Source organism: Megascapheus bottae, chromosome 2 (genome assembly GCF_031878675.1).
Source record: "Megascapheus bottae isolate mThoBot1 chromosome 2, mThoBot2.hap1, whole genome shotgun sequence".
NCBI classification, from domain to species: Eukaryota; Metazoa; Chordata; class Mammalia; order Rodentia; family Geomyidae; genus Megascapheus; species Megascapheus bottae.
The window spans coordinates 49,876,630-49,904,594 of record NC_143510.1 but is presented as its reverse complement, the minus strand read 5'-3'; the positions used below and the strand labels follow the sequence as shown (position 1 = coordinate 49,904,594).

At 43.0% G+C, this 27,965-nt stretch overlaps 1 protein-coding gene across 4 annotated transcripts; it reads right to left on the bottom strand.

Annotated features, from left to right (window-relative positions):
• Nucleotides 1–1,145: 1,145 nt before the first annotated feature.
• Eif4b (eukaryotic translation initiation factor 4B) lies at nucleotides 1,146–26,862 on the bottom strand. 4 transcript variants are annotated; one of them, XM_090326204.1, is made up of 15 exons: nucleotides 26,651–26,862; nucleotides 19,092–19,223; nucleotides 16,090–16,298; nucleotides 15,696–15,812; nucleotides 13,848–13,902; nucleotides 13,132–13,266; nucleotides 11,557–11,694; nucleotides 11,297–11,470; nucleotides 8,951–9,179; nucleotides 7,448–7,560; nucleotides 5,187–5,400; nucleotides 4,418–4,473; nucleotides 3,685–3,793; nucleotides 3,391–3,463; nucleotides 1,146–3,195 (listed from the first exon to the last, which is right to left on the bottom strand). In XM_090326204.1, exons 1-15 carry the CDS (start codon nucleotides 26,661–26,663, stop codon nucleotides 3,115–3,117), a joined length of 1,848 nt encoding a protein of 615 aa, XP_090182330.1. In that variant the 5' UTR covers nucleotides 26,664–26,862; the 3' UTR covers nucleotides 1,146–3,114. The 4 variants fall into 4 exon arrangements, with proteins under 4 accessions (XP_090182330.1, XP_090182337.1, XP_090182343.1 ...); XM_090326211.1 differs by having other exon boundaries at nucleotides 3,685–3,790; nucleotides 26,651–26,854; XM_090326217.1 differs by having other exon boundaries at nucleotides 7,463–7,560; nucleotides 26,651–26,854.
• Between the last annotated feature and the right edge of the window lie 1,103 nt (nucleotides 26,863–27,965).

Here is a 27,965-nt window from a genome sequence, read left to right as displayed (position 1 = left end):
GAGCTTATTTGACAAATAACTGCTTCCTAGCAGCAGATGTGTAGCTCTCCCACTTGGTGAGAAACCAGATGCTGTGCACTCAAGTATCAGTTGAGATGACATCTTCAAGCACAAACTAGAACCCTCTTTGCTTGAGGATCCAGAGCACAGTGCTCAGTGAGAGAAAACTTGGCTGTGTGTCCTGGAGTACACACTTCAGACAGCACGTCTGCACTCAGCCTCCCACCTCCTGATTGCTCCATATTTACAGAATGTTGGCACTCAGGGCTGCCCTGCCCCGGAGGCATTCTTTTAGCTGGGCTTTCGGAAGGATCCTCACCAGGGCCTTGCTTTTCCTAGATTCTGGAGTACCTTCTTGGGACTAATCCAGAAGTTTTCTCCTTCCCCCTGCTTCTTAGCGATACCAGTGTAAGCATTTAGATTAAGTATTCCACTTACCTTGCCCACTTACTCAAGCTCACCTGGGTGTTCCCAACTTAAGGCCACACTTGAAGGCTTTCACATTACAGCTCACTGAGCCTCTTACTTACCCTGCCAGTTTTGGGGAAGAGACCAACTGGCCTGCTAGAAACTTAAGACAATAGTTGCTCTAATGCCAGCAAAACCGCTTGTCATTGTCCAGCCTCCCCCCATTTTCTTTTCTTTTTTTTGCCACTCTTATGCTTGAAATCAGGGCCTGAACACTGACACTGCCCATGGGCTTTCTCAAGTTTAGAGCTCTACCACTTGTGCCACAGCACCACTTCAGCTTTTTCAGGAATCAAACCCAGGTCTTTGTGCATGCTAGGCAAGCACTCTACACTAGGCCAAACTCCTGACCCATCTCCCCTACCTTTGACTCAACTAAAATTTCCTGGGCCCCCCCAACCCTCGTTACTGCGGGGATTCTTTGCCACTGTCCTAACCCCTTTCCTGTTTTGCAACAACGAACAGTCTGTCTCAGGCTGTTTGTAAAATTCTCATTAAATTTGAGGTGTGATTTGGAAGTGCGAGGATGCAAAGCCTAAGTATTAAAGCTGCACTTGTTGATTTCCCACATGGTGGTGTGGAATGCTGGGTGAGAACCTTGAGAGGGTGGGGGAAAGATCCGACAAAAGGCACTGGGAGTATATGGAGTTTTTGTCAAAAGAATTTCAGCATTAAAATGAACTTGAAAGATCAGATTTATTCGGAGAAAACAAAAAACCCACAACCCAAAGGATGGGATTTTACATCTCAAGACATCTCCCAGGTAGTAAGTCTACAGATTACAAATCATTTTCATAGAAGATATTTTTGTACAAATTTTACAGGTATTCAGGAGCGGGACATAAATCAACCCCCGTTTTATTTCAACAGGGAACAAGGTAGGAGAGTGGGATAAAACAGCTTTTTTGGATGCAACTATTTGGACAATAGACATGAAGAGGGCAAACTACCTTTTCATTGTCTACAATCAATGTTTCTTTAAAAAATTTTTATTTAAAAAAACCCCTTCAAACCATGACTCTCTCTAAAAGCTCACTTCCTAACTACTAGCCAATCTGCCAATTTCTTAAGGTTATTTGTATTCTTTTCCACTGGATAACTGCTCTTTTAAGTCCACTGCTGCAGCACACATGCATGTACACACCAACACCCCTGGCACAGCTGGACATGACTTGCAAACAAGAGACCAAGGTGTCTTTGTCTGTTGGTACCAATACTGCCCGCAACGGGGAGGGCTATCAGGATATTGTCTGAGTTGACCCCTACAAAGGTGCATATCAAAGCAGACCAAGCTACTGTGTAGCAAGAAAAACTAGGACCTTGTTAAACAGTTCTTTCCATTATTTTATTTTCTCAAGGGGAGCTAAGAAAACCCCAGAAAACAAAACACCCTATACATTGGTCTAGGCCACATTATAAATCCAAGCATCAGTGTGAAATTTCAGTGGAGGAAAGAATCATGAAAACCTCAAGGTTCTAAGAAAGGCTCTTGATTCAACTGTCCTTATCTATGCACTCTCATTCCTCACCCAAAGTCCATCAATTCTAGCGTTTTCTGATCTGTAAAAGGAGTCAAAGCAGCAGGGGCAGACATGGACAGAGGGAAGGGATAGTAAAGGAGGCAAACCAGACAAGTAAGCTACTACTGGCTTAAAAAATAAGTAGTGGCTTCGTCATGCCACAGCTTCCAGTGGCTGACAGCAAATGCCTTTGAGCAGGTATGTGAATGCTTTTGGAGGAACAGAATGGACATGAGATGACAAGTCTGAATTTCTAAAGCTTCCAGGTTTCAATGTATTTGAGCTTTCAGAAAGGACAGCATTTAGAAGGGCAAAACCAGGCCACACAAGACTTAGATCTCCCACACCCCCAAGTCCTACTCACAAGGAAAAAAAAAAGAAAAAAGCCATCCACCTTTTTTGGAGGTCACACCATTCCCCGAGTGCCTGGTGCAAAATAATCTGTCACCTCTCAAAGTTTTTCAAACCACAATTTCCCCATTTTATGTTGGTCCCCAAGCGGTCCTCTTTACTAGTGGCCTGTAGACTCACTTCCAACTACCCCCCTGGGGGGTAAGAAAATAAAGTAGTTTCCCCTAGGCTGACCCCAATAACTCAGAGTTAAAGTAAGAGAAAGGGCTGTCAGCCTCCTGGAGACTAAAACAACATGAGAGACTAAACCTACCTTTCCAAAGATGGAAAAATTTATTCAGATAATGTTTTTTGAGAATTCATATATGCCACAATAAGGTAAGAATTAAAAGGTAGACAGACATCTCACTCTTCCTTCTATCTCCCCTACTGCCCAACTGATCCAGACATGTACCACTGGCACTACCATTTCTGTTAATGGAGCCCTTAGGCACTAATCACACAGGCAGCTGCATGGTATCATCAGATAGCACCACAACTTCCCCTTCAAAAAGCCACAGTCTGTCTCTCTGGCTACATTGGTGATTCTCCGTTACTTCAATACTTTAAAGGCTGCAGCAGCATGCAAAGAATTTCATTTTTAAAAAAAAAGTTAAGAAAGGTCTCCAGGAGATGGTGAGCTTTATTTTGTCTTGTCTGGATAGAGGTTTGATTTGCTCTCGAATGAACGTTCCAGGGTGGAGAGAGACTAGGAGAAAGCACAGGATGTAGAGGTCTATTCGGTGTAATCTTCTCCCTCATTTTCATCTTCACCATCCAGAGAGAGAGCAGCATACTTGCTTGCAGAACTGAATTTCTGTAACAGATGAGATGACGTAAGGAAAGCCTTAAAATTCTCACAACCAAAATACAAGGATCAGAATGCTGACACTTGGGAAATAAGGAATGAGAGTGCACAGAAAGGAAGGAATAGGAAAAAACTCATTGCAAGTCCCCAAAAAAGGGAGTTCAAATAGCTAAGAGAAATAAAAATTAAGCCCTTAACACTTACAGAGGCTGGATTTTCCTCAGGTTTCTTTGGCTCAGGTGCAGATCTAGAGTCTTGATCCTTTTTGCCATCTTTCCTATAGAGATATAAGCATACAAAAAAACCACACCTTTGGGGAAGAGAACTCTCCCACTGCATAAAGGAACCTGCAGTGCTCTATGGCACTGAATAGGCAGGCCAGTCAACAGTTTATGTTATGTGGACATTGTTATGTTCCTAGATTCCTTGAATGTAACCACCTTTAATGGTTGGCTTTAGTTTGTTCACAGTACCATGGCTGTATTTAATTGTACATACCTATCTGACTCCTTCCAGTGGTCTTTGTTCCCGCCATCTCCTGGACCACGGCTGGAGCTCCCAGTTTGGCCTTTTGCAACACTCATTCCATCTATTTTATTTTCATCTGCTTGAGTAAAATGCAAAAGCAAAACAAATAGTCACTTTTCCCATTCTATATTTCCCCTAAAGTCTGAATGCTGTCACATTTATTGAGGGAAATTGTCACCTCAACCAAGTTGCCTTTCTTCCTAAGACCTCTGTAGGTATGTACTTCATCACCTCTGAAGAAAATCCCCCACCCACACCAAGACTCACTAAAACGTTACACTGTAATTAATGCTGGGCACTGTCGCTCTTGCCTGCAATCCTACCCAGGAGGCTGAAAGCTGAGGACAGCAGATCAAAGCCAGCCAGAGGACAAAAGTCCATGAGACTCTTATCTCCAGTTAGCCACCAGAAAACCAGAAACAAAGACCAGGACATTCTGCAGTAACGCTGGCCTTGCTAATGGTGACATTTCTAATATGGAGAGAGCCTATTCTAATTTTTCTATCTTCCTTTCAAAGAAAGGGTCTACCAGCAAAGGGCAGGGCCTCAGAAGAGGCCACTCCTGCCCTCTACTGGCAGGAAAATGTAGGTCACTCATTGTGCAAGCTCTATCAATAACTTCCTTGATGCTTGGAAGGGATGATGGTGGTGCATACACTTAGTTCCAACTAGATAAAAATTTACTTCCCCTTTATGGTCTTACCTTTCCTTGCTGGTCCTTCCTCAGATGGCTGAGCTGGAGCTACTTTTCCCCCACCACTAGAAGGAAAACAATCACAGCCATCAGTTGTTTCAGGAAGAAAACAGATAAGAAAAACTTAAAATCATTTTCCAAATGCAGTTATATTTTATAGAAAACAAGCAAGTATCCCCATCCTTAGCATTATAGAATAACTAAGTATAGAAAAGACAACAAAAGCAGCATTCCAGCACTCAAGTATCATATGCTTTAGCATCATCACAACTGTGCAAACTTAGCAGCAGTACTTCTTTTAAATATGAGAAGACTTCAGATCTAAGACTTAGAGAAGTAAAATCAACTCAAGGCTACCCTGTGGCAGGTGGCAAGACTTTCACAATGTTTGCAGATTCTGTGGTATAAGCAATCCCATCCTAGCCAGTTTCAAGGTACCAGGGTTGAGAATTGGTGATTAAAACGCCAGCAAACCAGGAGTAGAAGGGGGTGAGAGATATGAAGGATGAAACATTATACGTATGAAACATTATACGTATGAAACCTCCATGTACAATTATTATGTTAAAAACTAATATAATCCCTCTGCTCCTTCACACACAAAAAACCAACAACCTGGACTACTGATTCTTGTGAAGCAGCTCTAGTATATCACTGAGTCTGAACTAAGAGAATAAAGATACTATACTTTGTAAGATGGTATATAAGGCCAGTATTTCAGAGTGCTTATCACAATTCTGATGCCAGGCTAAGTAGCTGCTGCCCCAGGCCAACTCACCTTGTAGGGGATTGCTGTTCTGTGTCTGAGCTCTGAGATCGAGCAGGAGGGTTAAAACTTCGCTTCACCCACGCATTCTCCTTTGGTGGAGGGGCTGGCATTACCTTTAGAGGCTGATCAGGTTTAGGAGGCTTAGAAGTTGGAGAGTGACAGTCTTCCTCCTTATTGAGTGTTTCATTTTCTAGAGACTTCTCACTCTCTCTCCTTCGTGCGTCTGTGAAGTAAATTGGGAAGGTGAAATTATGAGAGAGAAAGCGGATCCCTGATACATAGATCATGGAGACTAACACTGAGGGAAAACAGGATGCATAGCTGGCTATGATACCAAGAATGCTGACTTTTCCCTATAATGCAGCCCAATTTCAGCTCAACATTTTACACATTCCAACAAACCTAAAAACTATCACTTAAATTAACTTTTACCCTGCTTTTGGGACACCATTGGTTTTTGGGAGGTATATTTTCTGCAGTAGCAGATCATACACAATTTAAAGACAAGTGACAACAATGTGGGGATGAGAACTCTGTACAGCTAAATAATTCATGTGGGGAAACTTTAAGCCTACAAATAAGGTAGGCTTACTGTATTTTTTCCACCATTATTTTTAAATGGGGGACCTTATTAATTTGGCTCTGAATACACTGAATTACCTCTAAACCAGTAGTTTACAACTCTCTTTTTTTTGGGCCAGTTGTGGGGCTTGAGCTCAGGGCCTGAGCACTGTCCTTGGACTTTTCTCAAGGCTGGAGCTCTACCACTTGAGCCTCACACCACTTCCAGCTTTTTGCTATGTATGTAGTACCGAAGAATGCTAGGCAAGCATTCTACCACTAGGCCAAACTCCCGGCCCAAGTAGTTTACAAATCTTTTTGAGAAAAATGTTTACTAATGTACAGAGAAATAGGAAAAATGAATATATAATCTTGAAGGATAGTAATCTGATCTTTCCATGGCATGAATGTGTATAGTCAATGTTAAGTGTGGCCTTAGCTGGAGAATGGTGTGGATATATATGGGAAGGGAAGCTACAACGAAACCCCCCAGAATCTACTGCTCAAGTAACTCCAAAAAGACGGATATGACTGTATCTATATATTAGGGAGAACCAAAACACACATAAATATGTGTGTTTTGCAGGACTTCTCTATATTTTAAGTATAAACTCCACAGAAGTAAAAACCATCAATACCATGTTTCTACTTAGCTACACAAAAAAGGGACATTACATCATGTTGCTGTGTGCCAACATGAATCATTTATAGAAAATTCCTACAATATACGGACAAATTCCGAAACTGCTTTGGGTTGAAGCTATGTTTTGAAATGCTTCAGTACAAACAAATTGGAGTCCTTAAAAACACAAACCACTGGCATTCAGTAAGAAAAAGGAAGTGCTATTATCAAATCCATTTTTTTCTGGTGGATGGTCTTGGTCTTAGTGCCTGGGCTGGCTTTGAACCACAATTCTCAGATCTCAGTCTCTTAAGTAGCTAGGATTACACAGGCATGAACCAATGCACCTAGCTTTCACAGGAACTCTTGAATCATTGCTCAAACAAAACTCAAAGATCTTAAGACATGCTAGCTACTCAGGAGGTTGAGATCTGAGGACTGAGGTTCAAAACCAGCTGGGGCAACAAAGTCCATGAACCTCTGAATTCCAATTAACCACTAGACAACCAGAAGCGGTGCTGTGGCTCGATGTGGTACAGCACTACCCTTAAGCTGAAGAGCTCAAGGACGGTGCTCCTGCCCAGAGTTCAAGCCCTATGACCAACAACAAAACGATCTCAAGACAGAAAATAAAGGGTAGGTTTAGTAGGTGTACTCTTGGATAGGTTATTACCATGATGATGATGTTTTGGTGCCAATAGTGGGGCTTGAACTCAGTCTGGACAATGTCCTTAGCATTTTTCCCTTAAGGCTGGCACTCTTATCACTTAAGCCACAGCTCCATTTCTGGCTTTTTGGTGGTTAATTGGAGACAAGATGAGATGGCTTTGATCTTGATCCTCAGGCAGATCTCACCCTCTGGGTTATTTAGGATTATAGGTGTGAGCCACTGACCTTGCTGGCAACAGACTATGTGGTTATAGAAGTCCATTCTGGTGCCCACTCTGAAGACTTTTTGGAGCAAATGATGTGATACTCAGATCAGTCCATGTTACCTCATAAGTCACGAGTGAAATTAATACTGCAAAATTTCTTCATGCTTTGGTTATCGACAGTCTGTGGAAAATGGCAATAACATGATACCCACCCTGGTCTGACTTACTTCTGCCAGATGTGGCGGAAGTCCCAGTCTGTGATGATTCACTTCCTGTCCTTGATCGTTCTCGTTCCTGAGTTTCTTCACTTCGCCAGCTTGGGTGCCTGCACAAGAGATTTTACAAAAAATTAAAGCTACCATGAAGGAACTAGATTGTTTGCATGTAAAACAAAATACATGGACCTGTTGAAATTACTTTTAGAAAAGGGAGGGCTGAGGAGGTGAGATTGGTTAGAATATACTACATTCATGTGTGGAAATGTCACAAAGGCCTCTGTCAGCTGGGAAATGTGCCTTAGTGATAAAGAGTGCTTGCTTTGCATGCATGAAGCTCTGGATTCAATTCTTCAATACCACATACACAGAAAAAGCTGGAGTGGCACTGTGACTCAAGTGGTAGAGCGCTAGCCTTGAGCAAGAAGCTCAGGGACAATGCCCACAATCTGAGTTCAAGCCCCAGGTACAGAAAACCAAAACAAAAGGCCACTTTCTGGATGAACTAATACATGCTAAACCCACTACTTACTAATATTTTGTCACACATGTTTTATTTATGGGCTCATGTATACATATTCTCTTTGTCACAAACTACATGTAAGCTGAAGATACTATGTGGCACACTCTGTCTAGTAAGATTAAAAACATTTTCCTGCTGGGCTCAGTGGCTCATGCCTGTAATCCTAGCTACTCAGGAGGCTGAGATCTGAGGATGAAAGTTCAAAGCCAGTCCAGTCACTAAAAAAAAGTCTGTGAGACTCTTATCCCCAACTAACCACTAGAAAGTTGGAAGTGGTGAGGTGGCTTAAGGGATAGGGCGGTAGCCTTGAGCTGAAGAGCTCAGGGACAACACCCTGGCACAGAGTTCAAGTCCCACAACCAACAAAAACAAAACAAAACACATTTTCCTACGCTATATTTAGCGTTGGCCCCTTATGCTCTGAACATAACATACCTAGCTCAGCTGAAGTGGTGCTGAGCCTCAAGTGGTAGAGCTTTAGCCTTGAGAAAGCCCAATTGACAGTGCTCAGGCCCTAAATCCAAGCACCAGAACTGGCAAAAATAAAATAATGCCTAGCTCCTCATTCCGTTTACCATGAAGTGAGACATTACTTTTTTTTGGTGGGTTATGTGCTTGAACTCAGCCTGTGGGCCTCCTGTTTTCTAGAGGTTAACTAAAGATTAAGAGTTTCAAGGTTCTTTTGTGCCTGGGCTGGCTTTGAACCTTGATCCTCAGATCTCAGCCCCCTGAGTAGCTAGGATTACAGGCATGAGCCACAGTGACAGGCTGAAACATTACTTTCTAACATACATATTTGTAATGAGTCCTGCACTGTCCTGAACACTGAGATAAAAGAACCAGAATACATATCAGTTAAAGAGAACATGTTCTACCCTACTCAAATAACTTGAATTATCAACTAAGAGCTGGTGTACCAGAACTTTCTAAACATCCTCCGCCGAGGCATATTAAAGTCACAGAGAGGTAGGCCTCACCTCTCCCTGGGCCGCCGTTCTAGTTTTGGTTCATCCAGCTGCCGCTGCAGTTTCTCCTGTTCCTTTTGTAGCCGTTCTTCCACTTCTCTTTCTCTAGCAGCTGTGTCAACAGGCTTTGCCCCTCCAAAGATAGAAGCCGCTCGACTGGACTGTGAGGTGCTAGCAGAGGAATCATCTTCTTTAGGAGTACTCCGAGGCTTTAGATTCAGTTTGGGTCTTTGGGGGGGACCTAAGTAATAGTTTCCAAATCATCAGAAACTGATGGCTGAAAGCAGATTCCCAGACATAGCTCTTATGAACTGATACATGGGATTCAGTTAGTGGTCTAACTAGTCCTGCATAGGTGGGTTGCGGGGGGTATATGGGGAGGGTCATGAGAAGATGGGTAGATTAAATAACCAACTTCAACTTTTTGCTTCTCTTTCTATGAGGATATCAGCACATGGGAAATAATTCTTTTTTACCTAGTAAAAAACTACCAACCAGAACAAAGTACCGAACAAAACTGATACTCTTTCAATAGGAATAAGGTCTAAGCTGGGCACCAGTGGCCCACACCTATAATACTAGCTACTCAGGAGGCTGAGATCTGAAGATTCCAGTTTGAAGACAGCCTGGGCAGGAAGTCTGTGAGATTCTTATCTCCAATAAACTACTCAGAAAAAGCCAGAAGTGGTGCTGTGGCTCAAAAGAAGCTCCGACAGAACCCACACCCTGCGTTTAAGTCCCAGGACTGGCAAAAGGTTTACAGGTGTTAGCCACTGGCACACTAATGCATTGACTGTGATTCTTCTATTCACGTTCCTCTCTATCACTAGATGACGCATACACTGCCACATTCAGCCATTGGTTAAGAATATCATGAACTTCTATGTCTAGGCTGACCTTAAACCACAATTGCCCAATCTCTGCCTCCCATGTAGCTATGACAGGCTTGAGTTACTAATCTTGGTAAGACTGTTTTTATTCTCCTCGAAACCCAAAGCTATATGCATGACAGGCAGGTGCTTTACTACCAAGTCAAGTCCCAAGTCCAGGAAATTCTATTTCTGAAAACCACTGCATTACCTCTTACCCATGTGCAAGACCTAAAGAATATAAAGCAAGTACCTAGTACCTAGATTAAGATAGGGCTGGGACTTTGGTCTAGTGGTAGAGTGCTTGCTTAGCATGCATGAAGACTCAGGTCTGATTCCTTGGTACCACATACATAGAAAAAGCTGAAAGTGGTGCTGTGGCTCCAGTGGTAGAGCCCTAGCCTTGAGAAAAGCCCAAGGACTGGAAAAAAAAAAAAAAGGATACTATATACCCCAACTGAACTGCCCTCTCAATTACTACTAGGTATGGAATTTGGTGATCATGTCCACACATGATAAACATTAAACATGTTTTATTATGTGTGTGCGCACATCTGGGTGTATCTGAAGACAATGTACTATTTACAAGACTTAAATTCCTTATAAGGGACTTAAAGTAACAATGATATCTTTTGGGACATACTTTCAGTCTGCACAACTCTGTGAAGGCACCATTTATTATTATTATTATTTTAAATGTCAGTTGTGGGGCTTAAACTTGGAGCATGGGCTTGGTCCCCAAGCCTCTGAGCTCAGTCACTTGAACCACAGTGCTACTTGATTTTTGAATTGTTAATTGAGACAGAAGTCTCATGGGGATTATTCTGCCTGGGCTGGTTTTGAAGTGTGATCCTCAGATCTCAGGAGCCTGAGCACACTGCACCATGTTTTTTAATTAGATAAACTATGTTGAGTAAAGCTGTGAAGGCTTTCAGTGGCCTTCAAAGCTGAGCATATACCAACAGAGAGTATGTTTAAGAGAGGGGTAGAACTTCTGAAAACGGTATGGATTTCACAGGTATGTATGAGGAAAACTTTAGGAAGGTCTCAGTGGAGAATAGTCTAGTCAGAACTTGCTCTAGAAAGATACCTGGAGTCACTGGGAAGAATATAGTAATAATACCACCAATAAAAGTAGTGGCAGTGATTACAAGCAGAAAGGTAGATCAAGGAAGACTTGTGGCCCACAAATGAGCTTCTACTTTTCTCACTTGTCAAGAGGAAATAACTGTACCATTCAGATAGGAGCATGTTGGTACTGGAGTCTGATCCCAAGGCTTCGTGCTCTGGACAATCTTGTTTGCCCACTGATACTACTAAGCCGCACAACTTTTAGATTTTATTTCCTCATGTCATTCTTGTCCAATGTTGTACCAAGTTCTGCTCTTTGCAATTTACCAATGTACGTACATTCTATTTCAAGCTGAAGTTACTATATTTTTCAGTTTTCCTAATGTCTATTCCGTGAAAAGGAAAAGAAAATGGTTACCTCTATCATCACGCCTATAATCATCTCGAGAATAATCATCTCTGGAGCCCCATGAACGATCGTCTCGTCTCTCATATCGGTCTTCATAGCGGTCCCCACCTCCTCTGTAGTCATCATCCCTACGGTACCCGCTACCAAACGCTCTTCTACCACTGCCTATCCTGGAATCATAGCCTATAAACACATACCAAATCACAGTCATTACACAGGAAGGAAAAAAAGGTGCTCTGGATGTATTTTGAATTATGTGTTGTAATTACCCCTGTCATATTCTCTGCTGCCACGGTCATCGTACCGATCCCGGCCCCCGTAGCGATCCATATCCCGGCGTGGGCCATCCCGATAGCCATCCCGATAGCCATCTCGATATCGATCTGAATCATAACGATCTCGATACTCTAGAAAGAAGACAGGTAACATCGTCTTCCTTTCTTTCCCAGCATTAAAGAAAGAATATGAAGCAGGACACAAGTGGTTCACACCTTCAATTTTAACTGCTTAGGTGGTTGAAAACTGGAGGATGACGGTACACAGCCATCCTAGGCAGAAATCCACAATCACATCTCCAATTAACCAGCAAAATGCCGGACTGGATATGATAAACACATATACAAGGATATTCACTGTATGATTCCAATAGTAAAACTCTTCTCTTACTCTTCCCAATAGACTGGGAGAGTTTATTAGGTGTTTCACAAAATTATAGTTGGTAAATTACCAGTTCTTTTTATTTAATGTATTTCAAACATGCCCAAAAGCCAAGTAATGATTATAACAAGTTTATGATGCTATTCCTAAGCTTCTTTTGATCAAGGCTATCATACTACCAGTTGAGTCACAGCTCCACTACTGGCGTTTTTTGGGGGTAGTTAGTTGTAGATCTTGCTGACCAGGCAGGTTTTAAACTGTGATCCTTAGACCTCAGCCTCTTGAGTAGCTAGGATTATAGGTGTAAGTGACCAGTGCCCGGCCTAGTGAACATTTTTTAATTTTTTATATATTTTTTATTTTGTGGGCCATGGGGCTTGAACTCTGGCCTGTGTGCTGTCCCTGAGTCCTACCCTTGAGCCAAGCCCCACTTCCGTATTCTACAGTTTAACTGGAGATAAGAGTCTCAGGTCTTTTTGTGCCTGGGCTGGCTTTGAACCTTCATCCTCAGATATTAGCCTCCTGAGTAGCTAGGATTATAGGCATGAGACACCCTGCCCGGCTGAATTTTTTTCATATTTTTTAATTGTAATTAATAGAAGGGTTACATTATATTCACCAGATAGTGCATCACTTCATATATATTGGTACCCTTTCTCATATCTTGGTCTCCATTTCCCTCCCCCAACCCCCAATTTCTTTTTTAAGTAATGTGCTACAGATTAAGAAGCACACCAACCCCATCCACAATATGATACCTTTCTAATTTTTTTTTTTGGGGGGGAGGTGTATTGTGGGGCTTGAACTCAGAACCTGGGCACTGTCCCTGAGTTCTTTCACTCAAGGCTAGCACTCTACTACTTTGAGCCATGACACCACTTCTCATTTACTGGTGGCTAACTGGTGATAAGAATCTCATGGCCTCTGCCTAGACTGCCTTTGAACTGCAATCCCAAGATCAGCGCCTTACCCATTAAAAAAAATTTAAGCTGGATGCAGTGGTACAAAACTATATTCCCGGCTACTAGTCTGAGGCCTGCATATGCAACTTAGTAAGATGTTGTTTGTAAAGGTATACTCTTGCCATCTTCTGTATTCCCCACTGTGTATCTATAGTAATCGCTTTGCCTTATCATCAAATAGATTTAAGAGCACAGAAGAAATTAACTTCATTAAAATGAACTTACTGTCTCCAAAGCTATCATCACCTCTTCTAGGTGGATAGTCATCAAAGCTGTCTGTAGAAGGACGGGCTCTCCAGTCGGTGTCTGTTTTGTCAGAATCCCGATTTCTATCTCTGCCAAAGGAGCGATCATCCCTGTCTACAGATACGGCAAAACAAACCAGGTAAAAGTTAATCAAGACTGCAGGTTTTTTTTTTTTTTTTTTTTTTTAAATATTATTGTTGGTCATGGATCTAGGTGCTATCCCTGAGCTTTTTTTGCTCAAGGTTAGTATTCAACCACTTTGAGGCATAGCGCTACTTCCTGCTGTTTCTTATATACAGCATATTGATATATATATATATAGCCAATTTCTTTCTTATAGCCCATAAGCATCAATTAAGTGGCTCAAATGCCCCAAACATGGTAGGGTGACTACTGTAGTCAGTCAGTGCTTCTCAAAAGCCGAGACTACTAATATTTGAGTTCATTCTTTAAGTCATTATAGGATTAATTTTTGACTTCCTGGATTTCACCCATTAGAGATTAGTAGCCTTCTAGCATTACTTTTTTTTTGACAACCCAATGTGGCCTCAAACGCTGCTAAAGTCCTGTTAAGAATTTGTTACTCTAGACTCAGGGGGACCCATCATTATATTAAAATGTTCTGGGAAAGCATGCCTTGACTATGCCCTATGACATACTAGATTTAATATCGAAATGTCTGCCATTTTTCTTACCTTTATCCTGTGCTTGATCAGCAACATCTACCCGAATTCTCCTGTTACCTAGGGACTGAAAGCATAGGACCATTAACAAATCTTTAATCTATTATGCACTAATAGTGTATGTGACCTTAAACATCTGAGCATAGCAGCAGCACTGGGGAAAGGAAATAATACTATAATCTAGCCAACTTCCAATTTGTTGGCTACAGAATAAAGACTTACTCAGGGCCTGGGCACTGTCCCTGAGTTCTTTTGTTCAAGACTAGTGCTCTACCACTTTGAGCCACAGTGCCACTTCAGGCCTCATGGAGGCCAGCGCTGGTGGCTCAGACCTGCAAGCCCTAGCTACTCAGGAGGCCAAGACCTGAAGACTACAGTTTAAAAGCCAGCCAGGCAGGAAAGTCTGAGACTCTTCTTTCCAATAAGCTACTCAGAAAAAGTCAGAAGTAGCGCTGTGGCTCAAAAGGTACAGCACTAGGCTTGAGTACACAGAGGTTCAGGAATAGAACCCATACCCCGAACTCACATCTGAGGATAGGCAAAATGTCTCATGGACTTTCTCGCTTGGCTGGCTTCAATCCTTAATACCCAGCCAGATCTGTTTCCTGTTTCCCTCTGAGTAGCTAGGATTACAGGTATGAGCCAAAAGTTGGCTCCCTTTTGCTCAAGACTACTATTCTACTTCTTTGAACCATAGCTCTACTTCTGGTGTTTATGAGTGCTATTGGTTTGAACTCAGAGCCTTGAGATTTCTAGGCAAGTACATTCAACCACTGGAGCCAGGTTTCTAGCTTTCTGTGATTATATTTTGACGGCTGTCTTGGATCTCAACCTTTATTTGTGCTTCTCATATAGATGGACTGATAAGACACCTGTTCTAAAATTTGAGCCACACTTACCAGCCTTTAGGCTTTCCTCTCCCATTTTGCAGTAGAATCTACTAGTAAAGAAAATAGTTAAAGACACCCCCAAACCAACTGGAAAATCAGAAGTGGTAGTGAGGCTCAAAGTGGTAGAGTACTAGCTTTGAGTGATAAAGCTCTGGGGCAGTGGCCAGGACCCGAGTTCAAGCCCCAACAAAACGAAACAAAACACCCAAATGCTATAAAGTGCCAATATGGTAAAATGGCAACACAGTAAACTTCAAATAGTAAAAACTGCATGGACAATGTTAATACAATGCAAAGAGAACCTAGGATTACAGGTGTGAGCCACCACGCCAGGCTTAGATAATGTTTTAAGTGGTGCTGGGAACTGGATATACTTAGGCAAATGCATATGCTAGGCAAACACACACCTGGGATAAAACCCTTAAATACTAAAGCAAGGGCTGGGGGAGTGGCTCAAGTGGCAGATTAAACCGGTTAATATGATTTTTCTATATGCCTTTATCAAGCAAATTATTTTGAATGAATAAAAGCTCTCCATTGTGAGGCAAAACAATGAATGAATTAACGTGAGATTGGTTAGAGACCTAGTACGGTGTAGTTTTCTTTCTTATTTTTCTATCCACCCATTTCTCTGAATCAGTGGAGCCACTACTCACTGAAGTGCTGCTAGATACTGAACGTTGGAACAACATTTTTAAGTACTCTAGACTGGTGTGTGTGTGTGTGTATGTGAGAATCCAGGAATCTTTGAACTACTAGCTACTGATACAACCTGAAAAAGAAAAAATTAAAAACAGACAAAAAAGCCCAAAGTGGCGCTGTGGCTCAAGTAGTAGAGCACTGGCCTTGAGCCAAAAGTGTACAAGGTCAGCACCCAGGCCCTGAGTTCAAGTCCCAGGACCGGCCAAAAAAAAAAAGAGTCAGATTTATAAGATTCTACCCTCATCTCTCCACCCTTTAATTTCTTTACCTCTTCATTGAGACTCAGAGCATTGAGTAGGGAGTCCAAGTCCTCAAATTCAGCATAACCAAAACCTTTCAACCTGTCTGGATTGCTGGGTTCACGTGGTAAACGCACTGCACTGATCTGAAGGATTAAAGAAACAAAGTTTGGTGGTTCATACAAAGATCACTGTAGAGCCAATGAATTATTGAATATACAAGGCACCCTAGTCCCCAGGAGAAAAACTGGCGCTAAAGGTACATGACTGAGGACTGCATTACTTGTCCTATTATAATTTTAAATTTTGAATCACATGAATTAACTTATTGTTTATATTTTTGCTTTAAGATTTTGCTTTCATTTAAAAGCATGTTTATTCCATAATTACTTTTAGTCATTACCCTCAAATGGTTATACTTACATTTAATCCTCTAAAGAAATCCTTAATGGAATCTTCAGTTACATCATAGGGCAGATTCCCTAGAAAAGCAGTGTAGGGTGGCGATTTGGGAAGACGGCTCCAGTCAATATTGGGTTCCCGAGCAGCCCGTGGAGCAGTAGGTAGGATGGAACGGTCAATTGGAGGTGCCTTATACACATCATCATCATTACTATGCCAAACTGTTGAAACTAGAAGAGCCAATTAAAAAAACATTAACTTAGCTGACAAGTACTTTTGTCAACTCTGAATGACACATTAAAAAAAATTAGATGAAATGGGTATTACTGTCCTAGGTAGAAGACTACTATTTGTCTTATACACCAGAGGATATGAAATAAGAGGATACATGCTAAGTTTCTAGCATTAAAAAGTTATATTGCACTGGTGGCTCAGTGTCTGCAATCCTACTTACTCAAGAGACTGAGATCTGAGGATCATGGTTTGATGCCAACCCAGGTATCTGTGAGCTTCTTACCTCTAATAAATTAAACCAGCAGAGAAAGCCAGAAGTACAACTATGGCTCCCAGTGGTAGAGTACCAGCCTTGAGTGCAAAAGCTCAGAGACAGTGCTCAAGTCTTTACCATGACAAGAAAAAAAAAAAAAAAAAAGAAAGAAAAGAAAAAGCTCTAATTAAGCCAGGTGCCTGTAGCTCCTGCCTGCGTCCTAGTTATTCAGAAGGCTCTGTATATCACTGTTCAAAGCCAGCCCAGGGAGGAAAATCCATGAAACTCTATCTTCATTAATTATCAAATAGCTAGAAGTGGGAGCTGGGAGCAGTGGCATGGGTGGCTCATGCTGATAATCCTAGCCACTCAGGAGGCTCAGATCTGAGGATCAAGGTTCAAAGCCAACTCAAGCACTAAAGTCCTAGAGACTCTTATCTCCAATTAACCTCTAGAAAATGGGAAGTGGGGCTTGGCTCAAGGGTAGAGTTGATACCTCTGAGCGGAACAGCTCAGGGACAACACCTAGGCCTAGGGGTGGGGCGGTAGCTTTGAGCTGAAGAGCTCAGGGACAGCTCCCAGGCCAGTTCAAGCCCCATGACCCCCCCCCCCCAAAATAACGCCAAACAAAACAGAAAAGCCAGGAGTGGTGTTATGGCTCAAGTAGTAGAGCGCTAGCCTAGAGTGAATAAGCTAAGAGATCGTTCCCAGGATTCCTGAGTCCAAACTCTAGTTTGAAAAGAAAAAAAATCCTAGGTTCAAATAATAAAACTCAGAAATGCACACTTTAGTTAAGGAAAAAGTACAACCTATAAAAATGTCCTGTTTTCATGATGACAAGTACTCTTTTCAGTCTCTAGTAGTTTTTATTTAAAAGACAAAAAGATGATATGACTTTATACTATTAAGATTTTTTGTTGTTGGTCGTGGGACTTGAACTCTGGGCCTGGGCGTTGTCCCTGAGCTCTTCAGCTCAAAGCATAAATATTTTTATTAACTTACTGTTGTTATAGAGGTGATGTGCATAGGGATTACAATTACATAAGTCAGGTAATGAGTATAATTCCTTTTGTACAGTATCTTCTGTTCCTTGCATCCAACTGCAATGAGTCTACATATGTCAAGTTGGTGGAGGCCCTTTGTGCCAAGCACCAAATCAATCACATTAAGGTCAATGACAACCAAAAACTAGGGGGGTGGGTAGGCTTCTGTAAAACTGATTGAGAGGGAAAACCCTGCAAAGTGGATGGTTGCAGCTGTGTAGTGGTGAAGGACTATGGCAAAGAGTGAGTCTCAGGTCAAGGATGCCATCTAAGAGTACTTCAAATTCAAGAAATGAACAAATAAAGAAAAAAAGTTAAAGAATAATAAAAAAGAGAGTATCCTCTTTTAGTCTGTGTGTGAATATCTAGAATACTGTATAATTTATAATACCCCAGTATATTTTAGAGTTCATTTCTGCACATAGGGAGAACATGTGCCATTTGTCTCTATGAGCTTGGCTTACCTTAACGTGATCTGTTCTAATTCCATCCAAAGAAGTAATAATTCTTATTGCATTCTTACCCCTAGCCACCCAGATACAAAAACAGCCCAGGAGGAATAAAACAAAAAGACACAAAAATTAAACAAGGCAGAGCTGGGCACTGGTGGCTCATACTTGCAATTCTAGCTACATAGGAGGCTGAGATCTGAGGATCACAGTTCAAAACCAGCCCAGGCAGAAAAGGGCAGGAAAGTCCCTGAGACTCTTATTTCCAATTAACCACCAGAAAACTGGAATTAGTATGTGGCTCAAGTGGTAGCACACTGGCCTTGAGCTGAAGAGCTCAGGGACAGCACTCAGGTCAGGAGTTCAAGCCCCACAACTGAAAAAAAAAAAAACATCTTCCCAGATATCCAGAAGGCCCTGACCTAGCACAATAATGAGTCCTTAGTCTACCAACATAATTACTATTCTCATTCCTTTCCCTCAAGCCATTGCTTTGAAGCTTAACCTCATACTAATAGCTCCTGGAACCAATTATTCCTTAGCTGACCAAATAAGAGTTTATAGGTTATACTACATCATTTATAAAGATAACAGAATTTCAGAAGGAACTTAAAAGAGAATAGTCCTTACTTTTCCTCTCTTGTGTGACTCTGGGCCTTCGAGTTGTCCCCAGCTCTTCAGCTCATGGTTACCCCCACCCCCCACCCCTTGAGCCATACACAGCATGGTTTTCTGGTGGTTAACTGGACAAAAGAGTCTCAAGTACTTTTTAGTGCCCCAGGCTGGTTTTGAACAGCGATCCTCAGATCTCAGCTAGGATTACAGGTGTGAGCCAATGTGCCGGGCTAGTCCTTACTTTTCAAATGGAAAAAAAAAAATAATGAGGCCTATTACTGAGACATCTGTTAATAAAGTACCAGGATCACTATGGGGCTCTCTTCAATGCTACGTCTACCTCTACTGAGAGTAGATTATAATATATGAAGACGTTCTTTGCTTACAATGATACTGGGATTCTAAGTGCAATGACTAAAGAAAAATTACCATCTCCTTCCAGTTCGTCCGTTTCATCAGCCCAGCTGACCGGTTTGGAGGCATAGGTGCTTCCTCCACCCCCATCCTCAGCCAGGAAGTCTGTTAGGGAGATAGTCTTCCCCTTCTTATTCTTCTTTTTTGCTGTTTTAAGAAAGACAAGAGAAAGATTATTTGTGGATCCTAAGAAATCTATAGTTGTTAAGGTCCACCTAAGGATTATGGCACATTTACAAGTTAATATCATGCAGATATAACTATTAAATCCTTGCTACAACACATGCAGAAAGAAAAGTGATTCTGTGGCTCAAGTAGTAGACCATTCATTAGCTTTGAGAAAGTCCATGGACAGCACACAGGCCCTGAGTTCAAGCCCCAAGACTAGCAAAAAAAGTATAACATTCCAGAAAGATTCTAACAGGCAAGAAGATGTTAAATTTAAGGCCAGCCTGGGCACACAGTAAGATCTCATCTCAAAAAGTTGCAAGGCAGGGTACTACTGATACACACACATGATGTCTACCAATATCATATGGGAGCTATAACTAGTAACATAGGGGCAACTTTTCATTTCTTTTGCTATATACATATATACATATTTACTCTCTGAGATTTTATATATGGTGTTGAGGAATCTAACACAGGGCCTCCTATGATAGGCAAATATTCTACCACTGAGCTACTATATACATTCTCTCAGATGCATTTGATTTCTCCCCTCTCTTTGTGCCAGTCCTGGGGCTTCAACTCAAGGCTAGTGCTCTAGGAGCCATGGTGCCACTTCAGGTTTTCTAGTGATTAATTGGACTTTTCTGGCTGGCTTTCAACCGCAATCCTCCGATCTCAGCCTTCTGAGTAGCTAGAGTTACAAGTGTGATCTTCTGGTGCCTGGCCAGGACTTTCCTTATTATATCACAGGATCCCCTCCTTGAAGCCCTATTGCAGGTTACTGTATCCATGGCAGGACACTGTTGTATTCAGTGTTAACTGAGTAGCTAAAAGTAATATACCCTAAATATCTTCTTTAGCCTACCACAACATATTAAGGAAAGTTCAAGAAAAACCCAGCACTTCTCCCCCCTTGTGGATCATGGAGCTTGAACTCTGGGCCTTGGAGCGCTGTCCCTGAGCTCTTCAGATGGAAGCTACCGCTCTACCCCTGAGCCATAGCCCCACTTCTTGTTTTCTGGCGATTAAGTAGAGATAAGAATCTCACAGTCTTCAGTGCCCGGGCAGCTATGAACTTCAATCTTCAGACCTCACCCTCCTAAGCAGCTAAAACCTAGCACTTCTGAGACAGTACACCAATAGTTATTTCAGAATAGAGAGGCTTAAGACAAATTCTAGAACTGACTCAACAGTAGCCACTAAATGCTTAAGAAAAAAACCTGAGGTAGTAGCACAGTCCTCTAATTCTGGCACTTACGTAGTCAGAAAGAGCATCACATGTTTGAAGCCAGTCCAAGCTATACAGAAAAAAAAATCTACCTCAAAACAAATAAAGGGCGACTGGCTTGGTGGTTCATGCCTGTAATCCTAAAATACTCAGAAGACGGAGATCTGAGGATTGCAGTTCAAATTCAACCCAGGAACTAAAGTTGGATTCTTATCTCCAGTTAACCACTAGAAAACCAGCAGTGGCACTGAGGTGCCCAGGCCCAGAGTTCAAGCCCCACGACCTAAACAAAACAAAATAAATAAAGGTTAGGTGCTGGTGGCTCACACCTGTGATTCTAGCTATATGAGTCTAATATAAAGGAAATGGTTCAAAGCCAGCAGATGCACTGTTGTAACAAAGATCAACCTCATGCCTTTTATAGCTGTGAATTTGTTCTTTACTTTCTAGTTCTCACCTAATTTCCAACGCAAGACAACTAAGTGTCTGTAACTTGCCCTAAGTTGTATTAAGCATCACTTGCCTAACAGAAAGTTGTTTATTATTCAACTGTTTGCTATATTACACACAGCTTCCTGAATATAAATGAACCTGAAGTATTATGGCTTACACCAAAACAACAGAATCTGAAATTGTTCTGCCCTTTGTTCTGAATTTGGCTTTAATCAACTTTTGCATATTAGGGTTTCACAATCCTTTAACCTCTACACTCTGCCCTCTTGCATAGCATTTTACATTTGCAATTAAGGCTGGTGTGCTCTATCACTTGAGACACATTCCCACTTTTCCTATTTAACTGTCTTTTGGATTTGTATACTCAGATCTCAGCCTCCTGAGTAGCTAGGCATGAGCTACTAGTCAGTGCTGGCAACCTCTTGACCGCTGAACAAGCAAAAGTCTCACACTTTAATGTTATTTGGAACTTAAAATTTCAGGCTTTAAACAGCAAGAGCGGGTCTCTTAAAAAGCCAGAAGTGGCACTGTGACTCAAGTGACTGTGACTCAAGTGGTAGAATGCTAACCTTGAGCAAAAGAAACGCAAGGACAGTGCCCAGGCCCTGAGTTCCAGATCCAGGATTGGCATGCATGTGCGCGCGCACACACACACACACACACACACACACACACACACACACACACACACACACACACACACACACACACACACACACACCCCCCCCCTTCCTTCCTTCCTTAAATGGAGTCCTAGCACTGACTCTGGTCATAGATAAAGCCCTTAAAAACACAAACCAGTAAAATGGACTATCATTCTGCCTATGATACTAACCAAGAAATGGTTTAATCAAAATCCTCCATGCCCTCTGCTCCTCCATTACCTGGGGCCAGTGCATATTTCAACAGAGTTCCCTGCTCTATAGTACTGTTTAATGCTCTTTGTCTCTAGACAATAAAACATGCTTTTCTATTTTTATTCCCAGAAATGTTTCCCTGTTATCACTTCATTATATTAGCATAAAAGCAACAAAGAACAGATACTGGGAATTATAAGAGCCTAGACTAGTTGCCGTCACTTTATTTCTAAACAGAGGACACTTCTCTGTCACTTCTCCTTTTCTGATGATTAACTGGAGATAAGAATCTCAAGGACTTTAGGGCCTCGGACTAGCTTTGAATCATGACCCTAAGATCTCAGCCTCCAGAGTAGCTAGGATTACAGGCATGAACCACCACAGCTGGCCTGAATGTTTTTCTTAACTAAAAGCTAAGAAAGCAAGACAAAAACTAAAGGTTCTGAGTTCAAATGTTGACACAGCATAGAAATGTTCACAGCAGCACTACTTGTAACAGCCAAAAAGGACAAACAATCCAAATGCCTACCATCAGTTTAATACACAAAACAGTGGAATATATTCAACAATGGAGTATCATTTGGCAATAAAACGGGAGTAGTACTGAGATGTTCTATAATGTGGATGACAGATAAAACAGCTAGTCACAAAAAGACTTATACAGAGAAATGGAAGGGTGTCTGGGGAGAAGGAAGTGACTACTAATGAGATAAGGTGCTTTCTTTTTTGGGGTGATGAAATATTTTCAAATTAAGTGATGGCTAACTTTTCTCAAATGGTGTAGTATTTACCATGTTCCTTTCATATTTAGCAGTGACCCCTAACCCAAATTGTACACTTTATTTACTTAGCAACTTAAAAAAATTTAAACATAGGGCTTCATCTCACTAGGGCTGGCTTTTTTCATAACTCTGCCTTAGTCTGCTGAGTACAGGCATGCTAAAATGTTCGGCTAACTCATATTTTAAAAGGATAAAATTTGGGTGTGGGGGGAGGGTAATGGGTACCAAGACATGTGAAAGGGTATCAACGTATGTGAATTAATGCACCTTCTACCTGGCAAATATCATGTAAACCTTTTACTAATTACAATTAAAAAAAAAGGATAAAATTTATGGTATATGAATTATATCGGAATATAGCTATTATTAAGAGTTTTGTCAAGCAATATTATATAAATGCAAGGAATTCACCCAAATAGTGCTAAAAATCAATTATACTTCTCTTAGAGGATTAAAACAAGCTTCAGTGCAGCATGCTGAAAAAAAAAAAGTATTCTTAATTGCACCATATAATTGAGCAGAGAACAAATACTAAGGACTAACAAAATCTGTTTCCAGGCCAGGAGTTTGGCCTGGTGGTAGAGTGCTTGCCTAGCATTCATGAAGACATGGGTTTGATTCCTGGTCACTACATAAATGGCTTTAACTCTGACAGTACTCTACTGAATTTTTAGTTTTGTCCTGAATTTAACTATCCTGTGCTCACTCTAACTCACAGTGTGTCATTTACAAACTGGGACTGGAAAACAAGTTATCTATGAACAACCCTTAATGGAAACTTTGACATTTCTTCCTGCTTGTACTGAGGCTTGAACTCAGGGCCTCGAGTCCTTGCTTAGCCTTTTCATCCATGACTAGGACTGTAGAAACCCTTCCTTCCTTCCTTCCTTCCTTCCTTCCTTCCTTCCTTCCTTGTCACGGGGCTTGAACTCTACCTGGGCCCTGTCCCTGAGCTCTTCAGCTCAAGGCTACTGCCCTACCCTTGAACCAAGCCCCATTTCCCTTTTCTAGAAGTTAATTGGAGATAAGAGTCTCAGGTCCTTTTGTGCCTGGGCTGGCTTTGAACCTTGATCCTCAGATCTCAGCCTCTGGAGTAGCTAGGATTACAAGCCTATGACACTGCGCCCAGCTCTAGAAACCATTTTCTTAACTACAAAGGTCAGCACTATAGAAAACAACTGAACACCATCTTAACCAAGCAAGAAACCACAACTTACATAAATAAAAGACCTAGGCATGGCTTACATAATTATTTGCATTTTTAAGACATTTCAAGTTAATTTTTTTTTTTGTCGATTGTGGGATTTGAACTCTAGTCCTGGGCACTGGCCCTGAGCTCTTCAGCTCAAGACTACCGCTCTACCTTTTAAGTCATAGTACCACTTCCGGTTTTCTGGTTTAGTTAATTGGAGATGAGTCTCTGCTCTAAGCTGGCTTTGAACTTCATCCTCAGATCTCAAACTCCTGAATAGTTAGGATTACAGGTATGAGCCACCACACCTGGCTTTTAATGTGTTAATTTTTATCAAACATATTTGACTCCTTATTGGTAAGGGGTGAACAAACTATATATCCACTTTACAAATGAAGAAATTGGAACTTAACAAAACTTAGTTCTGAGTACTGGTGGCTAATGCCCATAATCCTCGCTAACCAGGAAATTGAGATATGCAACTCAAAGCTAGCAAAGACAAAAAAATGTCTAGGAGACCCCATCTTTAAAATAACCAGCAATGAGCAGGATTGGAGGTATGCCATATTTCCAGTCTGAAATACACTGAACAAGCAAATTGAGAAATACAAAGCTTTGGTTCAACCAGAGTTAAAACCAGGTTCAAACTCTGGTACTGAGTAAAAACAAACAATAAGTGACTAACAAATGTTTCCTCAAATTAACACTACTCTAAAAGCAACAAATTATACTGCTCTTAAGAGTCTAGCCATTAAACTTAGTTTTATATGACATAATGATGAGGTTCTATATTAACTGTATTGTATAGTTTAGCAGTGCACAGAATGCCATTTAAAATAATTTAAAAAAACCTCAAGGATTTTTCTGAGATAGGCTCTCGTTTTGGCTTTTTTTGGTTGTTAACTGATATAAGTCTGGCTGGCTTTGAACTGACACCTTCAGATCTCAGCCTTCCAAGTAGCTAGGATTACAGGCATGAGATCTGCTCAAAGAAATCAAGTGAACAATTAAATACGTAGGTTCAATGAACCAAATTTCCTAGAAATAATTAAAAATATCCTCAGTCAATGTAAGTTCAAAGACTCTCCATTGAAAGTCAACACCAGGTTACAATGGAAACTGGTAATGTTGCAAAAGTGCTTGGTGTCCTGAACAGTTATAAATTCTATCATTTATTTCCAGGGAAAAACCTAAGACCCATTCTCAACTTCTGGGTCATGTCACAAGTCAACACATTTGTAAGAAATTCAAATAGGAAAAGGAAATTTCTCCAAGAGCAGACTAAACTGTAACCTGGTGCTCAGATACAAGAAGAAACTAAATGATGAGACTCAACTGTCAAGGTAGAAAATCTAGGTCATGAAAATACTTCACACAATAGTTAGGTTTAGGGCAGACTCTCAAATTCAGGCTGACACCATGGTACTTTCAAGTTGGTAAAGAGGAGTCTGGAGTGCTCAAGATTTTGACCCTGTTCTGCCACTTGCCAAGCAACACGATGACCTTGGGCAAATTGTGTCAGCTGAGAGACAGCATCTAGTACCTCAGAGGGATCACATAAGACAACATATACAGAAGTGCTTGGCCAGTGCCCCAATGAAACCTATGCTCAAGTGTACTTCAATTCGGTGGACATTTCCCAAATGACAACCATAAACCTTTGCTTCTTTGTAATAACAGTGAAGAAAATGTCCTGGCTGTTAAACGAAGTGTCCAGAAACAGCAACGCTTAGGTGGACTGCAGTAATGCAGGATGCAGTCACGCCAGGAAAAAACCAAAACGACCGAGTCCCAAACTAGACCAGCCACAGGATGCTAACAAAGCCCGAGGATCACTTGCTACGATTTCAAGTAAAACCTCCATGGCAGCCACAATCCTCTCAAAGTTTAAGAAGGAAGGGACTCTACCGCCGAAGCCACACTCTGGCGACCCGTTATTTTAACTGCCCTTCCCGAAAAGTTTGATTAGTTGTAGAAGAAAACGGACCCTATCTCATCCTGTTCCAGTCTGTGCCACCGACACTTAGACCGAAACCCCACCAAAACAAGCTACGTCCAGGACCAGGGGAGCAGGGCCAGACTCCGGGTGCGCACACCGGCCGCGTGTCCTCTGACACGTGGGCGCCAACCACGCTTGGGTTCCCTCCCTCCAACCAACCCTCGGAAGTGCCACGCTCCCAGCCGAACCCTCGTGGCCGTGGGGGGCGGGCAGGGCCACCCCTCCAGAGCACAAAAGCGTGGACAGTACCAGGACGTCAAGGAGCGCAGCCGGGGCGCGTACACGCTCTCCCCCCGCCCCCCCCGCGACTCCAGCGCATGCTTCCCAGGCGCGCCGTCGCCACGGCCCTCGCCTGTCCCACCGCGCACGCGCGCCACCCTGCCCGCCCCACCGCCGACTCGCGCCCGCGTTCTAACTGCCCCCCCCACCACGCCCCAGCCCCCCACTCCCGTCCGCAACGGCCTCGTGCCGCGGAGATCCAGGCGGAGGTGCGCCCGTCCGCGCGCCAACCGCCTCCTCCTTCCTTCCTCCGCGCCTTCACGCGGGCGCCGGGCTCGCCTCTACCCGGAGGCCTCGCGCCCCCCCGCAGCTCCTCCCTGCGCCTCCTCCTCCGATTCCAGCCAGAGCCCACCATGACGGCCTCCTCCAGCCTCGCGCAGACGGGGTGAAAAGGGTGGGGGGGAGGGGAAGGGCACCTTCCCGCTCCCCCCCACCCCCCGCCATAAACATCCTGAGGCGATAACCTATCGCGGCCATGCCGCCAGGCTGCCGCGGCCCCCGAGGCCGAAAGGAACCGGTGCCACCCGCTCCCCTACTCCAGCAAGGAGCGGACCAAACCTAGACGGGGTGGTTTCACAGCCTGGTCTTTAGCCGCGCTCGGCCGCTCACTCACCTGAGGCCGCCATGTTGGGAGAGGGAGAGAGAACGCAAAGGACCCGGATGAGGCAATCACGTGATTATAGCGGGCGCGTCGGACTCGGAGACGCGAAACCGGGAGGGGGCGGGGAGCCGAGGCCTGAGACTGGAGGCGGGGCGCTGCTGCTGTAGGTTCGTAAAGCAGCGCGAGGAGGTGGCGCAGCGTCCGACGGGAAGACCAACGCGACATGTGGCCAGAGGAGGGGTGGAGCCTGAGCTGTCGCGAAACCCCACGCTTTACGTAGGGCTGCGCGTGGCCGCGGGGGCCGGCTCGGTGGCCCGGGCGGAGACTCGGTGGGCGCCGACTTCCGGTTGGGGGGTGGTGGGGTGTCTCCGAGGTCGTCCGCGGGGGGCGGGCCTGCTGCTGGTTCCATGGAATCGAGACGCGTTGGAATCTAGAATGGCTGTGCCATAATTGATTTTTTTTTTCCTGAAAGGAAAAGATTCCGAGTTTCTTCCCTAACTCACTTTTTTTCTGTAAAGGGGGCAAAACAAGACCGACGTCCCGTGTGTCAGGATGGTTTTCACTTAGCCACGTGTAGGGGAAGAGGGGAACACCGCACGCGCCCAATTCCCCGGGACTCTCGCCTCAGGAGTCCTAAATTCCTAGGCGAGGGCTTGCCACTCCGCGTCTAGCTAATGCTCCGACTTAATTCATGATGAGCTTTCTGTTAGCATTTCATTCAGATGCCAGGCATGGAGGCCCACGACACTGCGCCAAAGGAGGCTAGGTTCGAAGAAGAGCAACACTGGTAATAAGCAACAAATGAAATATTACAAATGATACTCATTCTCCGGGTCATTAAAGAGGCTGTGGTGGGACGTGAGTTTGGCCCGTTCAGAGAAAGCCCCTGAGGAAGTGATACTGGGAATGAGATTTAAATCAGCAGCCGCCCGTGTCGGGAACTTCTTCAGGAACCGCATCAGGAGACTGGATGCAGGACTGGATCAGAGGAACCAGAACAGGAACATCTTTGCCAGCTGAAGAATTTAAAGTCAGGTAGCTGGAAGATGGTGAAGAAGATGGAAGAGGTGTATACAAAGAAGTTTGAGACACAAGTGAGGATTGGATTATAAAGCTGTGTAATGTCTGTGTGTGTGGTGCCTCTTGCTTGTAATCCTAGCTACTGACTGAGGAGACTGAGATCTGAGGATTCCCGTTTCACATCAGCCCAGGCGCATAAAGCTAAGAGATTCTTGTGCTGTCCCTGAGCTCTTCAGCCCATGGCTACCACCCTGACCCCTTGAGCCACAGCGCCACTTCCGGTTTTCTAGTGATTAATTTGGAGATA

Bases quoted from the DNA above. Each gene is read 5' to 3' on its own strand.
- Eif4b (XM_090326204.1), bottom strand. The intron at 15,813-16,089 runs GTAAGTATAACC...TTAATCCTTCAG, and splicing joins ATTTCTTTAGAGGATTAAAT to ATCAGTGCAGTGCGTTTACC. The intron at 3,196-3,390 runs GTAAGTGTTAAG...CATCTGTTACAG, and splicing joins CTGAGGAAAATCCAGCCTCT to AAATTCAGTTCTGCAAGCAA.